This window comes from Mirounga leonina, unplaced genomic scaffold (genome assembly GCF_011800145.1).
Source record: "Mirounga leonina isolate KUSES-001 unplaced genomic scaffold, KU_Mleo_1.0 Mir_168, whole genome shotgun sequence".
Classification (NCBI taxonomy): domain Eukaryota; kingdom Metazoa; phylum Chordata; class Mammalia; order Carnivora; family Phocidae; genus Mirounga; species Mirounga leonina.
In genome coordinates, this window is record NW_023270426.1 from 30,425,860 (window position 1) to 30,443,836 (window position 17,977).

At 45.7% G+C, this 17,977-nt stretch overlaps 1 protein-coding gene across 2 annotated transcripts in view; it reads right to left on the reverse strand.

The window, feature by feature from the left end:
• DPYSL3 (dihydropyrimidinase like 3) overlaps positions 1-17,977 on the reverse strand; it is a 113,140-nt gene that overhangs the window by 54,654 nt on the left and 40,509 nt on the right. Inside the window, exon 1 of one of the 2 annotated variants that reach the window (XM_035014409.1) lies at positions 6,371-6,541. The exons of the other annotated variant lie outside the window; for it this stretch is intronic. Coding sequence (XP_034870300.1) covers positions 6,371-6,409 — 39 coding nt within the window. The 5' untranslated portion in view covers positions 6,410-6,541. Of the gene's footprint in view, positions 1-6,370; positions 6,542-17,977 lie in introns of those variants that run through there. 2 annotated transcript variants of the gene reach the window in all.

The following is a 17,977-nucleotide window of genomic DNA, read 5'->3' on the forward strand; positions in this document are numbered from 1 at the left end:
TATTTATTTATTTATTTATTTATTTATTTATTTATTTATTTATTTATTTGAGAAAGAGCGAGCACAAGCGAGCAGGGGTTGGAGCAGAGGGAGAGGGACAAGCAGACTTCATTCTGAGCGCAGAGCCGGAAGCGGGGCTCGATTCCACGACCCTGAGATCATGACATGAGCCAGAAACCAAGGGTCAGAGGCTTAACCGATGGAGCCATCCAGGTGCCCCAAGAGAAGTTGTTTTTGTAAGTAGACTCCATGTAGAGACTAGGGCCAAACAAAAGAGGCTAAACTGAAGGGCTCATCCTACTCTACCCCACGGTTTTTTTGGTCTATTTCATTTATTGAAATAGACATAGACTGAGTCTGATGAAAGAGAAATTTCACAAGAGAAGAGTGTGAAAACAGAAAATAGCCCATTTCTCTGGGTTGTCCAGGGTCTTTCTCATTTGTCTCTGAATGGTCTACAGAAAATGGGAGAAAAGGTAAAATGGAGCACTGATTTGAGGAGGGAGTAAGTGGGGAGCTGGTCAGGTTTCCTATTAACATTCATCACAGGAGGCGATGACATATTCAAATTTCCAGTCCCCTTATGATTAGGAGCACTGATTGAATCAAAGGGGGGGCAGATTTATAGCCTAGGGAGACAGTCCTACTGGTGTAAACATTTTGTAACTTCCCAAATGTAATAAGCAAAAGCAAATAGTTCTATGAAATATGTCAACAGGTAAAGAACAGAGGGCCCATTAGGACATGAAGAGGTTTTATTCTTTTCCAAATTCAGTGTTTTTGGTTTTTGTTTTTTCCAACTGAGGAGAAAGGGCAGAGGAAAAGCTACTGAACAGGGAGTCGTGAAGAACCTGCCATAAAGGGTATTCATAACCTCTTCACTTTAGTGTCCAAGCTAATTAGGACTGAAAAACAATGTAGTGCAACTAAATAAGAAAAATGCCCTTTATTTAGGTTAAGGGAAAGTCTCTATATCAAAGACCAAAGGCAGTCAAATGGCCTATTAGATTGTCAGAAATGAACGAGAAGCCTAATTTTGAGGAACACTGGAACATAATTGAAGCAAGAAAAAAATAACAAGAGCTTCTATATAACATTGTATTAATTTTTGTTTTTGAAAACTTGTATTCAAAAACTAGTTTCCTAAGTAGCCTCTTTCTACCCCAGACCTTTATCATGTCTTCCCCTTCAGGAATTTCCACATTCCAGAGTAGCTGAAATTTCATAAATAAATCAGCGTTTACTATTTTGAAGATATCGGGGCTCAGAGACCGCTTTCAGGGTCACTATCCTCATTTGGGCCTTTCAACAGCCCAGGGAGATAAGCAGAGAGATTTTCATTTATAAGCTGACAGTTCTACCACATAGACTGGAATTCTCTGAGAAAATCTGTTCCTCCAGAATTCCCCCAAACACCCAGCCAACTCCATCATAGCTACTAACAGGCAGAGCTCTTTACACACCTGAGGCACTGTGCTCGTGTTTCAGAAAGAGGAATAACCCAGGGCTGCCTGGGTGGCTCAGTCAATTGAGTTTTCGACTCAGATTATCATCTCAGGGTTGTGAGATCAAGCCCTGTGTCGGGCTCCACACTCAGCTCGGAGTCTGCTTGGGATTCTCTCTCTCTCTCTACTCCCCTCAAATAAATTTTAAAAATCTTAAAAGAAAAAAAGAAGAAAGAAAGAGGAATAACCTGGTTGAGAATCACCACATAGCTGCTCAAAATATAAAGTAACAAATGAACACCCCAGGCAGGGCCTGGGCTGAGAGTTCCATGATCAGATATCTAAGATGCTTTCCATTCCTAACTTTCCCTCCGTCTTTTACTCTGGAATTTCCCTACCAAGATGCCTTACACGGATAAAGCCAACTGTGGGTGACTTCTTCTCTTTTGGTCTCCTAAACGCTAGTCCTCCATCTCCTAGTATTTGCTCCCAGTCCCAAGTGACACCTCTTGAAGCAAGAAGAAGGCACAGAGGTTGGGGCAGGGTTGGACTCGCGTCTCCTCTAGGTTCTCGGCTGGTTCAAGGCCCCCAGCTCAGCTGCTGCGCTTCATAAGGCCCCTTCCCTTCCCCTTGGGAATAAAAACTTCCCATGGCACCCACAATGCTCACGATCACACCCTTCAAGTGAGACCACAGCACCCTGACTATGCGCCCAGGAAAGAACTCTCCAGGTTGTGTTCCGCCTGAGGATGTGTATTCTGGGAATTTCCAAACATCACACACATTCAACCCAACCTCTAATGCGGCCGAAATGCATTATCTTACTTCCGTTTGCAAAAAGGCAATTCTCTGCAATGTGCTCCCAGAGGGAATTCTGGAACTCTTTACCCACACCTTCCAAATCTCTGCTGCATGCGCCTCTGGGAGGCAGCAGCTGTACCAGGACAGAGAAGCCTGGGTTTATTTCCAGCTTTGCCCCAAAATTCTCACAGGGTAACTCTGGATAACTAACTTCACCTATCTGTTCTTCAGTTTCCTTAAAATGGGTTTTTGCAGAGACTCTTGACAAGAGAATACATACAAAGCACTGGAACTTAACTGTTAGATCCCTCCCACTCCTGCGGTCAGCTTCAAGTGGTAGCATACAAGAGGGAAACAAGGACTGTAACTATCCTAACTCTCCACCTGCAGAACTGATAGGCTAGCTACCACCCCCAAAAGTGTTATTTACATTTATTGAATATAAGTAGGAGACACCGTGTTAAGGGATCTGTTGACAGTGGCAGGCAAAATACGCTTCCCAGATCCTACCAGGACTACTTAGAGAGTGCAGAGTCTTTCCTCTATACCATTTGCCTCACTAACACCAAGTAATAATGATGGTAGAAGCAGAAACACCAAAAAGAATGTGGTGGTAAGGAGCGAACACTTTGACTTCAAGCAGGTGTGCACGTTTGAGTCCTGCCTCTAACATTTACTCAATCTCTGATCCTGGGCAAAGGCGTCTGATTTTCAATGGGTTTGGGGGATTTTTTGGTTTTTTGGGGGGGTTTTGTTTGTTTTGTTTCTGGATCTATAAAATGGGGATAACTATAGTACCTTTCAGACAGTGTTGAGTCAAGGATCAAAATGAGACAATGGAGGTAAGGCATTCAGCACAATACCTGACACAAAATAAACACAATAGGTGTGAGCTCTTCTTATTAGGAACAATTTTTAATTCATTTATTGATTGAACTGATAACCATGAGATGTCTATGTGCTAGGGACCATGCTAGACAGTGGAGACGGAGGTGAATGGCAGCACAAGGTCCCTGCTCTGATCTGCTGAACCAGCCTGAGCTGCCAGCCTGACATTTAGAAGCAAGGGCTAGTATCAAGGTAGACCAGACAGGTCATTGCACATGGATAACCTGAGAAAGAACAATAAGATGGGAGGCCTGAGCCACTCACAGAGAAAGCCCCAGCCAATTCTACGAACCCTCTCTCTCCAAGAAACCAGTAAACACAGGTATAAGAAGGCTTTGATCTCAGGAGGGCAGTAAAAATAGGTGGCAGGAAAAACAACAAACAAAGCCTTACGGGGAGTAGGGTGGGGGGAGCAAATTGTGGCAGAGGGTGGTGGCTGGGGAGGCACAGGGTATCCAGCAAGAAAGACTGCCCCCATCGGTCCTCAGATTCTAGTGACATTTTAGCTACTGGGTGGGGCAGCCTTCACAGAAAGGAATACAGGGAGGCTAGAAAACTTAATTCAAATGCCATAATCTTACCACTTAAAAATACACTAGAATTGACAGTAGGGGATATATGTCACATTTAGATCTTTAACGATGTTTTCTATATATGTATATCTGCGGCCATATTTTAACGTTTTTCATTATATCTAGGCAGAGTATTGCAACCCTTATAGTATGGAGATAACTATAATCATCTATAGACATACAAACACGCAGAAATAATTGGACGTAAAATAGAACCCCTGTTCACAGAAACACAACACAAAGCCTGAGGAAAATTTACAAATGGATTCCTTGCCCCCAAAGGCCAACAGCCCCCTTCCTGCCATGCTCCTCTTCTCCCTCCCCACCGCAGACCCCTTGCAACAATGTGAATACAAGGTAGTCGGGCTTGAAGAAATTCACAACCGCTGTCCATTCTCGTCACAGCTGCTGGAGACACACAGCCCCAGCTTAAAGGCACAGGCAGCTACGCAGCACCACGCCCCATGCACAGAGAGAAAGGATGGAAGCCGTGCGGAAAATGAAGGAGCCACCCCAGGGAAGAGCATCCAAACAAGAACAAAAGGGAACCCCTTGTAAACCTGGCCCTAGGATTAGGGCACAGCTACATTTACGGGGGCTCGAAGGCAAGTTATCCATCAGGGCTAAATTTCTGTAGCTCTCCTGAAAGGTGGCCCAAGTGATACCTATAAGAATGGGCGTGGCCCTCGATGCCACAGCACGGGCTGAGTCCGTAAGAAGACCCTTGCAGTCTTTGGACTAGAAAGAAAAAATAAGTAAATAACCTTTTCTCTGCTTATCCCAAACAGGAGAACTGGCAAACGTATAGCAGAGATAAGGCAAGTGGCATGTGAGCAGCATGCTTCACGCATGGAACAGCATGAGAGCTGGGGTTCATCCCTCCTCAGTGAGGGAAACAGTCTCAAAATGGAGCTTTTGTCCCAGTCTTTTTTTTTTTTTTTTAATGATACCTTCCACAGCTCTCTGCAAAGACAACTGGCACTGAGAAAATACCACGCATTATAAAAGATCCACAATGTTTCTTCAATAATGTGAAGTCAATGATATCACGCAGTGATAAAGGAGACTATGTTTACAGCCAACACTTTTACCTGGCTAAAGGATCCCTACCCATCCCCACCTCTCTTTCTCCTAGCCACTGTTTATTCCCTAAGACCAGGTGGACGGCAGTTAGGGGTGGGGTGCACTTGTGTGGGGTGAAGCTCAGGTGCATGAAAAAGATAGCACGCTTCAATAGAAACAAAACCACTTGAGAATAAAGTGCACTAGAGCCAAGAATAGCTTCCTCCTGCCTACAGAGGTAAGGTCCTGCATTGGCAATCTCAAGCACACAGGGCGTTCCAAACATAGCGGAGCAAGTGCAAACAGACTCATGCCCACAGCAAAATCTGGTGGATCCCTGGCAAATTAACTATAGTAGCAGGTACAGCTCTGCCCTGGGGCAGCTGCAGAGCCTCCCAGGGGCCAGTTGATCACTTCCTTTGTTCGCCTTGCAAAGATGGAGTAGCCACCCATTCCCCCACTATACACACACACACACAGAGTACACACACACCCCATTCACAACAGACAAAGCACAAGCACACTGCTTCACGCTAAACTAAAATGTCAGTGTTTTTTGTTATTGTTGTTTTGCCCCATACCACCTGCCCCTCTCTTTTTTGGTAATGCTCATCCCAGCTTGTCGTATGCCCCTTCCTTTCAGGGGCATCATTTCGGTGCATCCTAGAGAAACCCCGAGCCAGGGCGCGGTATTTTGCCGCTGAGAGCTGGCTCTGGTGAAGATGCGGCTTCTGTACCTGATAATGGCACGTTCCCTCTCCACCCCGCCCTAGGCGCTCGCCCAGGGCATTTGACACGCGCCCGCGGGTGGCTCGCTTTTGCACACAATGGCAGTTGGACATGTAAGGCACACAGCGTGCGCCTACGACCCCAAACTAAAATCTACTCTTAAAACTCAGCCTTTTCTTGGGATAAGGGCAGAAAATGACATGAAAAATGTAAAATGCATCGAGGGCAAAGAAAAAAAAAAAAAAGTTGGGTCATTCCCGCTACAGCCACATTAGTTGTCCAGTCTGGAATATGACGTACCGAAATATGAACCGGGTGAATGCAGGCAAGAATGGGACAAGGTGAAGACCCAAGATCTAGACACCTCGCCACCTTCGCGGCGCGGGGGGCAGAGCCACCGGGTTGGAGCTAGGAGAGGGGCGCGGTCGTGCTACCAGGCACCCCTGGGGAAAGGTGTCATCTCTGCATACCCCGCCTCGCCAAAAGGAACCTAAAACAAAAAGCACACCCCGCCTGGGGCAGCGCACACTGATACCCCGGGCGGCGCGGGGGTCCTGGGAGGGCCCGAGCCCTGCGTTACATGCAAACTACCGGCTGGTGGGAAAAGAGGATACATAGTCCAAAGTTCTCCGCGCCACTCTTTGGGTTTCCTCTTTGTTTTGTTTTCCCCAAACGCCAGGGTCGTTCCGTCTGGGTGGCGCCCGGCGCGCCGGCTGGGCTGACCGCCGCTCTCCACCCCCGGGACCCTGGGTCCCCGTCCCTCCCCGGGGACCGGACCGGGGAAGCCGGCGGGATCCAAGGCGCCCCGCCCGCGGCGCAGCGAGCCGCGAGCGAGCGAGAGACGCAGGCGGCGGCGCCCGGCGCCCCACTCACCGTGATCCGCGGGATGTTCTTCTTGCCTTGGTAGGACATGGTGGCGGCGGTGGCTGCAGCAGCTGCCTCCCTCCCTCCTCCTTCTGCTCCTGCTCCTGCCTGCCCGCGCCTTCCTCAGCGCGCAGCGCCGGAGATCAGGTGGAGCGAATGGTGCGCTGGCCACAGCCGCCGCCTCCTCTCGCCTCCGCCCCCCTCCCGGGCTGCCGCGGCGGCTGCCAGAGACAATAGTAAATCTCCCCGGTCCCCCCTTTCACCCCCGACCCCCCCCCCCCCCACCCCCCCCCCCCCCCCCTTCCCCCCCGGGCTTTTTTTTTTTTTTTTTTTTCTTGTGCCGTGCCAGCTGGGACCCCGTTAAAGACCAGAATGGCTGCTCCGTGACTCCTCCCTCTTCTCTCTGATCCCTATTGATTTTCCTCTTTGCATCTGCCTCACCCACTTTTTCTTTTTCTTCCTTTTTTTGTGACTTACGAGTGCGGCGGAGCCAGCCGGCTCACAGCCACCAGGGGGCGCGAGGGACTTTTCGGGGCGGGGATGCTGCAGTCCCGGGTGGAGGAGGAAGAGCGCGAGCGTCGCCCCCGGGCCTCGCGGACCGAGCCCCGGGAAGCGCCAACGCCCGCGGCCAGCCCCTGGTCCGATCTCCCACCCTCCCGACCCGCAGTCCGGATCGGGGAAGGCTCCCGACTGCCCTCCCGGAGCCCGCTCCCCTCCGCCTCCGCGCGGGCTGCAGGCGGCGGCGCCGTCTTTGTTGCAGCGAAGGGCGCCACGCCGCCTCTTACCGGCCGCTGCGGCTGTAAAGCGGCCGCGGAAGCCCGGAGAAAACCTAGACCTGGTCGCCCTTGGCGCAGCCCGGCCCGCGGCTCTCCTGAGACCCTGGCACTACGTGTCGGAAAATGTAAAGCAACCCCTCGCTCTCACGCGGCTGCGAGGGACTCCGTGTCAGTTACCGGCAACTGTCGTCCGTATCTTAAAAATAGTCTCAAACTAATACGTTGTAGAGGAACTCCGCTGCCTGGCTCTCAGAATTGGTGAAAGTGCATTACTGCTGCTCTGTGAGGCACGAGTAGAAAACCCCTGTGGTTGAAAGGCCCCGTCACATTGCTGGTGCGCGGCCACGGACGTGTGAGGAGCACTACTGTGGCTTCCCCTGGGCAGTGAACCGTGTGCACTGCTGAAAATCCCGAGTTTACTTGAGGCAGAGCTGACAGACGAAAGTCAACATGTCATTGAGCACACACATGGCCTTTCAGCGCTGGAATATATTGTCCTTCAGCTACCGGCTAAAATTAACTGGGTTTTATGGGTGGGGGCTACCTGGTGGTCCCAGTGCAGGAGATCCCTCAGGTCTCCTTGAAAATGATTCCAAACATACCATTATAGAACAAAAATGGCTCGCTTTGCAAAAACTGAAAAACCCTTTCAAGACAAGTCTCATACCATCCCCACTCCCCAGTTGTCATTGCTAATGGCCTACTAAATATTCTGCAGATGTCACTATGCGCAACGAAGTCTGTGTTAAGAATCTTAAATTCACATTTCTATAAGGCAGGCCACTGACCACAGTCCTGGCCATCTTTTCATTAAACTGCAGGCCTTTCCCGCAGTAGAGAACTATATAAAGCATCCACCAGAATAGGAACAGAAGACTCCAGCTTGGGCTTTCGAAAAACCTAAAATGAACGAACCTGGGCACATAATCGAAGGGGCGACTAAGGCGACTGAAACACTCCCTCCTCTCAAGTGAGTTAATCCAACCTTCTGGTTACTCGTGGGTAAGTGGACTGAATGCGGTCTTCTCAGGAAAAGTCCACAGCCACTTCCACTTTATTTCTGTGATACTCTGGCTAGGATGAACTCCAGGCAAAGTCACCTCCCTGTACTCTTTTGCAAAGCCTGAGCAGGGTTTAGGGCCAAAATCACACCCAAAACATTTTGCTTTGTTCTTATACTGAGACCACTAGCCAAGAGTTGTGAAATTACAAAGCATTCTGGGGACTGGCATGCAAATGAGCAGGATTATATTTAGAACAGGGTAGAAAGAGAATTAACTACATACTATGAAACCCTGCAGAGCTCTCTCTGTATCTTTCCCAAAGATGTGTCCCAAATTTGCTGGAAGGGATCTTGCAAGTTCTTAAGAAAAACAAAAATATATAGGGGATATTTACAATCCTAAAGAAATACCACTGCCTTTTTTTTCTTTTTTAATACTATGGGTTTCTTTCCCCTTCTTGCATCCCATTTATGTCCTCTGTTCCTGTCATTATAATCCAGAACACTCTACTAAACATATTTATACCATGTTTTTGATCACTTGATTGTGTGTGTGTGTGTGTGTGTGTGTGTTGTTTCAAATTAGAAGACTTGGGTTTAAACTCTTTGAGGTCAGGTTTGCATGCTAGAGGCCATGGAGAATAGGACTTGTGATATGTTTCTCCGGATGGGACTCCAGTGACAAGCCATACACAGGAATGCATAATAACCAGCTAATCAGTTCAAGCTGTTGCCACAATCAGAAATGTACAACAAACACTATTTTTTTTCCCTCTTTTGTCCCCTCAATCATCTTTATCTTCCTTAAAGCAAAAGAAAGTGTCCAAGATGAGTTTGAAGGAAAAAGCCTTCCTTGGCCTGACCTTTCTTTGAATAAGAAAGGCAGCCACCAACACAGAATGCCTCGGTGTCTGGCCAAGAGAGTGAGGAGTGAAACCAGCATGGATGTTTTCCACAGTAGAATGACTCTGAATGGTTTTCCTTGGATACACAGCAGAGCTTGGCTTTAGGTATCTCAGGAAACTATGAGAGAGGGAAAAGGAGACATAGAGAGACTTAATTTATGGTCCCAAAGAAACTTAATTTTGGCCACCAAACCTACCACATTGGTAGACTTCCACAACTCAATCAAAGCTACTTTATTCTAGTTGCTCAGGCCAAAGGCGTGGCATCAACCTTGACTCCTCTCCTTCAATCCATCCAATTTGCACTCCATATCCAATCTTTCAGGAAATGCCATTGGTTCTGTCTCTTAACTATATCCAGATTGATGAAGTTAATTCATATATTGAGATCCACAAAATGGAGGTGGCTTCAGTCACTGGGACCATGTCACAAATCTAAACCTAAGTCAGCCTCCACTTACCGGAAACCCAACAAACATGAATCACAATCCTCCAATTCAGCTTAGCTAGCTTAGTTCACCCTAAAAAATAGGACCGGCTGGTAGTATAAGGAAATCCCTCACCAACCATGCCCTATTTCCACGTTGTTCCTTCTAACTCTGTAAAACTCGCTCTTGCCCAAAATCCCCTAGAAAGTATGCTTCACTGCTTGTGAGACACTGTATTCCCCCAATCTATGGATTGTTTACCCTTGAATATCCTTGTTTACTTTGCACACTAGTTATGAAGTTGTACTTGCCAATAATATGACCTCTTAATCTGCAAAGCTCCTTCCTGGGCCTAGCACCATCATGTCTCATGGGGACTCCTGCAGTAACCTCCCCCCGGGTCTCACCATCATTCATTCATTCTCACAATATTCTCATGATATTTATCTTGTGCTTACTACACACTAGTACGTTTCAAGGTGCTAGTGTTAGAGAGGTGAATAACAATAATAATGTCCCGGATCTCTTTACACCCTTACTCAAAAATGAAGTTTACCTTACACCCTTACTCAAAAATAAGGCACTTGGTGCCCTTCCATGCCTGCTTTATCTTCATGGTACTTTTCACCATATGTATAGTAATTTATCATTGAGTATTATCCTTCTCCCCATCATTGGAATGTAAGCTTCTTGAGGGCAGGGAATGTGTTGGTTTTATTTACAGCTATATCCTCAGTGTGTGAAACAGGACTCTGCCCATAGAAATTGCTCAAAAATTAATAGGTGAGTGACCATATGAATTTTAAAATTGTGTCTGAAGAAAGAATAGAGACATGGAATAATATTATTTCTGTCTTTCTCTCAAATAAATAAGAAATAAAATCTTTTTAAAAAAATATCAAAGCAAAATGTTGAGTAGACAGGGGGATACTCGAGATTGGAAATCTAAGGAATTGATCTGGGCCACAGACACAAATCTGGGAGTTGTCAGCCTCTAGGTATTATTTAACAGTACTGGAGGAGATGAGCAAGGAAGTGAGTGGAGACAGAGGGAAGAAAGGTCTGAGGTTAAGTAAGCATCCTGAGGGGAAATGAGCAACTAGGAAAAGGAATAGAGACAGTGGTCAGTGAGACAGAAGGTACACCATGGGAGCATGGTGTTCTGAAGGTCAAGACACTAAATTATTTCAAAGAGGGGAATGTATTCACTTTGTTAAATGCTGCTGAAAGTTGAAGGAAGATGAGAAGTGAGAATTAATTAGTGCATGAAAACCCTGTCAAGGTCGCCGAGGGCCTTCACCGGAGCACCTATAAAATGAGTATTGTAATAGCTACCTCACAGTGGTTTTCTGGGGAACATATATTAAATTATTCAAGTCATATTTCCTGAGTACCTACTATGTGTTTATGTGTACTGGTGCAGCCCTAATGAAGTCGTGCGGGTGAAAACTGATCGGAGTGTTTCCAAGAGACAATCAAAGTGGAAATTGGAAACATCTGATGTAGACACCTCTTTCAAGGGATTTTATTATACATGGGGACAAGGAAATGGGGCAGTAACAGGCAAAGAAAGCAGAATCTCATGTGAGAGAAGTAAGAGCATGGTTGTAGGCCTATGGGGCTGACTCTGTAAGAGAATGGAGACAAGAGCCCTATCGTCCTTGAATGGGCAACACAGGTGACATCTAGTTTGTGTAAATGGAGGACTTGCCCACAGCAAGGAGCAAAGATGGCTCCTCCACTGGGAAGTGAGGATAGAGCATGGGATCTTGGCTCCTTAAACGAGATGAGAGAACTTAAGTGTATAGGGAGATAAAGGATAGGGAACATATTGAAGATTAAATAAGATTATTCATGTAAAACTCTCAGCCCAAAGCAAGTTAATTAGATGGCAACCATTCCTGCCATTACTTTTCCTGATCTGATTTTTCAAACTCATTTATGTCAGGGACTATGTCTTATTTATCTTTTCAGTGTCCAGCTCTTTCACAACACTTGGAATAGAGTAGAATTAATGCAGTATAAAATAAATTGAATAGGGGTGCCTGGGTGGCTCAGTTGGTTAAGCGTCTGCCTTCGGCTCAGGTCACAATCCCAGAGTCCTGGGATGGAGTCCCGCATCCGGCTCCCTGCTCAGTAGGGAGCCTGCTTCTCCCTCTCCCTCTGCCTTCCCGCACACTTGTGTGCACTCTGTCTCAAATAAATAAATAAAATCTTAAAGAAATTAAAATAAAAATAAATAAATTGGATAGAGGAGAAAATCAAGAATATTCTCTGCCTTTCTTTTAATCTCCAATATATCTAAAATAAGTGATTAGCCATTTCCATAGTTTTGATCATCGAAAATATTTTCTTTTTTAAAAACAAATTTACATTTTGTTATATTAACATGGGGAAACATTTTCCTTGATCTCGATTTGAAGGTTAGAGGAAAAAAAATAGTTCCAAAACAAATACAGAAAGAGTTTTGAAGGGGCAAAAACCATATACCAAGCCTTTGTGAAACACATAGGCTATTCTAACATTAGCAAATACACATTTAATCACAGAACCATCCATTAAGTCACTTTAGTCCATACATTTAATCCACAGTTCAAAAGGGGAAATCTTAGTCATATACTGGAAGTATATGAATGAAATCAAGGTGGTGATTCACCTGCTATTATTAGATGTTTATACATTACATACACAGAAATAACCAAACAAACAATTCTACCTTTGATACACATAAGCCAAAAAATTAAAAATAAAAATACTATAGACACACACAAAATATCCCCATGGGCTTACTCCAAAAATCATACTTATACCAGCCTGAGCAAGGTGTGCAAACCTGCTTCTCCCTGGATAGAGTTTCTCATTCATTTCTTCAGTAGAGGATGGTTCTGAAGGCCTCTGGCCTTCATAAGATTTGATGGTAGCTCATTTCAAAGCCACAGGCAGGGCCACACCAGCTAGGGTTATGGGGTAAGGTTGGGAGGGAGGGATAAATTACTGTGTGTTCATCTCTATCTCTGGCCCTAACACATGTTAGACCCACAGGTGAGGTTACATTTGTTACAACAGTAGCAGGAAACTAAGATAGGTAGTAATCAAAATGAATCAAGGGTTGATGATCAGAAGGCTGAAGGTAGTACTCCACTAAAATGTCATAATGCCATGGAGCGCCTGGGTGGCTCATTCGGTTAAGTGGCCAACTCCTGTTTTCAGCTCAGGTTGTGATCTCAGGGTCCTGGGATCGAGCCCCGCCTCATGCTTCACACTCAGCGGGAAGTCTGCTGAGGTTTCTCTCTCCCTCTCTCTCTGCCCTCCCCGCCCCGGATCGCACACACTCTCTCTCAAGTAAATAAATAAATCTTTTTTAAAAAGTCATAATCCTGTGCCCAACTTCTAGATCTGACTTAGTTTTGAGGCTTGCAAAACATTTAACTGAAGGAGAAGCCAGGTCATCAAGAGGAAAGATCCTGCAACACCATGACTAGTATGATTTCTCTAGTCCTTCCCCAAGGGGTCCTAGGGCCAATTATTAATGCCACTGAAAACTGGGAAAGGGGGCTACTTAAACATCTAGAGGACAGATGGATGTAAGTTCCCAGTTGACACTGATATCCAGAGACTTGAGGCAGCAGCAGAACTCCTCTGTTAGAGTGAAAGTATGCTGAGGCCAAGTAATAAACGGACTCCTGGCCCAGTTCTGGCTTACCTTTGACCCACTAGCTTTACAGATCCACCTACAAGTCATTTTCACAAACCTCTACTGATTAATTGGAATGGACAAATATGGCAATTAGCACACCTCCATGTTGGTTTCTTAGCCTGTGGGGTAACAGCAATCAAGTCGGGAAGATCAAGTAGAAGGCTCTAAAACTGTTCTCCACCTTTACCCCAAGATGTTGAATCAAGACAGCAAATTTAAAAACTTTTTGCATCCTAAGAGAATGGCCTTAAAGACCAAAATGCTATAGGGCTGGTAACCCCCATTATATTGTCATTTAATTCACTACTCTAGATACTACAAAAGTCAGACAAATCCCAATGCATAATTCAATCAATTAAGAACCCAAATTAGGGGCGCCTGGGTGGCTCAGTTGGTTAAGCGACTGCCTTCGGCTCAGGTCATGATCCTGGAGTCCCTGGATCGAGTCCCGCATCGGGCTGCCTGCTCGGCAGGGAGTCTGCTTCTCCCTCTCCCACTCCCCTTGCTTGTGTTCCCTCTCTCACTGTGTCTTTCTCTGTCAAATAAATAAATAAAATCTTTAAAAAAAAAAAAAGAGCACAAATTAAAAGTGTTGTGATACTCTCCTAGAGCATATTGTTATGGCCTCAAGTACATAGTACACAGCCACTGAACTATCCAAGAAGTTCTTTTCCATCCCTGCCAGGAAAGCAAAGCAAAAAGTTTGCATGCACTTGAAACAGATGACAATACACATGAAGAGTCTTGACCACGGCTACAATTGTCCTTCCCTCCATTATAATACAGTCTGAAAAGATCTAGTCTGGACATCTTGAAGAACATCCTATTGGCACACTCTTTGGATGACATCATGCAAAATGGATGAGATGAGTAAGAAGTGACAAGTATGTTGAAGGCTTTGGTAAGACACATGAGCTGTAGAAGGTTCATGAAGGACACGTGAACATTAGAGAGTGGAAAAAAAGGCCACCCCCCCAAAATAAATAAATAAATCGTAAAAAAAAAAAGAGAGATGAACACATATTCTAGGGATGGATTTGCCTTCGCTGCTGCTAGAGCCTCAGTTTAACACTACAGAATATTTGATGCATCGGCATGGGCTCCATAACATCACATCAGACTAAGAGGTCTACTTAATAGCAAGTAAGATGCATGAAAGGTCATATGACTGCAGGATCCAGTAGTTCTATCAAATACTACCCCACCTAGAAGCTGCCATCCTAAATGTGGAGGAATGATCTACTAAAGGGACAAGTGAAGCACGAATTCAGGGATGATTCCTCGCAAGGATAAGGCACCATCCTCTAGGATGCACTGTCATTTTAAATCAGTGCCCTTTATCAAGTATGTACTGTCCCCAAAAGACGAATACATGAGTCCAAGAACCAAGGGGAAGAAGCATGAGTGACCCCTTTGACCATCACTCCCAGGGACCCAAATGGGAAATGCATGTTTCACATCCCTGCAACTCTGGGTTGTTTCATATCTTTTCCAAAGGGGAAACGCTTTCCACCAGGGGGCAGAGCAAGAGTCCTACTGAACTCTAAGTTACTGCGGCTACGGGGCACTCAGGTCTCTCTATGCCCAGGGACTAAACAGGCAAGGAAGAAAATCAGCAACCTTACAGGACCCAGGTTATCAAGAGGAGGTAGGGCTCCTGTTACACAACGGGGGCAGGGAGGAGTATTACGACACCCTTGCAATCCACATGGGTTCTTTTAGGTACTACCTTGCCCAGTCTTGATAGTAAATAGACAAGTACATCAGCCATAACCTGACAAAGCATGGTGACCAGAGTCCATGTCCCAACACCAAGTAAACAACCAGGGCCAGTGAAGACATTAGCTAAGAATGAGGAGAATCTAAAATGACTAGTAGAGGACCATAATGAGTATTACTGTGATCCTAAGACCAGCTGTGGGGGGGGAAAAGGCCCTGACACCCCCAAAAGAAGAGGCACACCCAGATTCTAGAGTTGGTGATCCCAGGCCTTACACAAAGAAGTGAATGTGAACCGTGTAAGGAGAGGTGTGTAGTAGACACTCTGAAGCTCCAACGAGCCCCCACTTCCGTTCAGGATTGAAGGACTCCTTCCTCCAGGTGCTTTCAACCTTCAGCAATCAGCCCTTTCTGGAAACTTCCCTTGTCTCAGGTAACCCCACTCCCACTCCAAGGGCAGTCTGATCTGGTAAGTGGTTAATGTGAGTGTGTAAGAGCCTGGCCCCCTTGCCACAAAAGGGTAACAACTCCAAAGCCTGTCAGGTCAGCTAAAGCCTTTCAGACCACATCGCAGCTCAGCTTTCCCCTCTGCTCAACCATCCCCTCCCCTTCCCTGCCCTGGCACAGATGTTGATCCCTAATAAACTTCCTGCATGTCATTCTTCCAGAATCTGTGTCCCAGGAAACCCAATATGCAAAGTGAGGCTGCTATTAAATGAATATATATATGGGATGATATTTTTTTTACTTAGCCAATATTTTAAAATGTACAGATTTCACACTCAAATTTAGATATCTTTAAAAATTGGAAAACTTGGGGGGCACCTGGGTGGCTCAGTCAATTGAGCCTCTGAGTCTTGGTTTCAGCTCAGGTCATGATCTCAGGGTCCTGGGACTGAGCCCCAGTGGGGAGTCTGCTTGAGGATTCCTTCCCTTTCCTTCTGCCCCTCCTCTCGATCTCACGTTCTCTTTCTCTCAAATAAATAAATAAATCTTTTTTAAAAAGATTGGAAAACTTGGTAATTCTGGGCTCCCGGATACACCCATCAGCTACAGTCAAATACCACCTGCCTTTTGGATGGAACACGTACTCTCCCATTAGCTATGTCTGCTACTTCCTTTTCCTTGAAGAAGGGTTGGCTGCCGTTTATTTATGCCACCTGCCTGGTGTATAGTCATGTGAATTTCTGACATCAGATCATTTGGAGATTCTTGAATTATTTAGGCATTAGAGAGTAGGGGTCTCTGTGTCTCAAAGGTGAGGGTTGTGTTTTTCCAAAGCAGTCTTTGGTGCCTGTTCAGAATTGAAAGAGCAGTGAGTTATCTCCAGGGAACTCCCTCCTTCCCCAGCCCACCCCCACTCCACTCCCAGTGCGCCCTACACCACAAGACTGAATCCCGGAACTATAGACCATGCGTTAAAAGCCTGTGTAGGAACATGACTGGAGCTGCAGAATCTACGGCTAAGAGCAGTCAGTTTCAGCCTTGGGCTGAACGGAAACACACGTTGATTGGATTCAGACCTCTCCCCGTGGAGCACTAAAGCTCCCTCCCGGAAGAGGGATGTGAGACTCACTCCTGGATGGAGGCTCACAATAGCAAGCCAGCCCCCAAATGCAAAGCGGCAACCCCAGTTTATATTTTCCAGGTTTCCCCAACCTTTCCAGGAAGGGACTTTGGCTGCATGTCTTTTGGGGTTTTTTCCTCTGGTTTCCTGTATTCAGTCGTAGCAAATGCTCCAGGGCTATGGGGCCCCATCAGCCTCTGGCTCCCTACCTTTACAGAGAAGGAGGAATGGCAGAAACATATGCCTGAGGGTCTAGTCACAGGCTTCTCTGGGCAAATTTCCGAAGGAGCTGTCGAATGAAAAAGAGGCTCCTCTTGTATGTCCCTGTATGTCAACAAATGTGCACTTCTTTGTTGGACTGGGCACCTCTACGCTCTGATCCCAAGTGAAACCCTGGACTTCTGACCTCAGGACACCCAGGATCAGTTGGTGACCTGGGCCCAAGCAGAGTGCTTTTCAGTTTTGAAGGCCTACATAGTCCATTTTTCACTGAAGACAGTGAACATAAGCAGTAAAACCAGAGACTGAAATAGAGAAATACCAGAAACTGAAATAGAGAAATACTGTTAGATTTTCCAAATTTATTTCAGGTTGGTTGACTTTAGAATTAACAGCCTGAAAAACGTTCTGAGCTTTATATGTCTCATCTAGAAAATGGGTCAGTAGAATAACTGAGTGGATATGCTAACAGAAACATGAGAGAATGGGTCTTATGAAACAGAAAGATGAGTGATTCATTTAAAAGGAGTTGCTGGTTCAGGGAAATCCAAATCAAAACCTCAATGAAATACCACCTCACACCAGTCAGAATAGCTAAAATTAACAAGTCGGGAAACAACAGATGTTGGCGAGGATGAAGAAAGGGGAACCCTCCTACACTGTTGGTGGGAATGCACGCTGGTGCAGTCACTCTGGAAAACAGTATGGAGGTTCCTCAAAAAGCTGAAAATAGAGCTACTGTACGACCCAGCAATTGCACTACTGGGTATTTACCCCAAAGATACAAATGTAGGGATCCAAAGGGGTACATGCAACCCAATGTTCATAGCAGTGATGTCCACAATAGCCAAACTATGGAAAGAGCCAAGATGTCCATCAACAGATGAACGGATAAAGAAGATGTGGTATATATATACAATGGAATATGATGCAGCCATCAAAAAACCAAAATCTTGCTATTTGCAACAATGTGGATGGAACTGGAGTGTATTATGCTGAGCGAAATAAGTCAATCAGAGAAAGACATGTATCATATGATCTCACTGATATGAGGAATTCTTAATCTCAGGAAACAAACTGAGGGTTGCTGGAGTGGTGGAGGGTGAGAGGGATGGGTGATAGACATTGGGGAGGGTATGTGCTATAGTGAGCCCTGTGAATTGGGTAAGACTGATGAATCACAGACCTGTACCTCTGAAACAAATAATACATTATATGTTAAAAACAAGAAGAAGAAGAAGAAGAAGAAGAAGAAGAAGAAGAAGAAGAAGAAGAAGAAGAAGAAGAAGAAGAAGAAGAAGA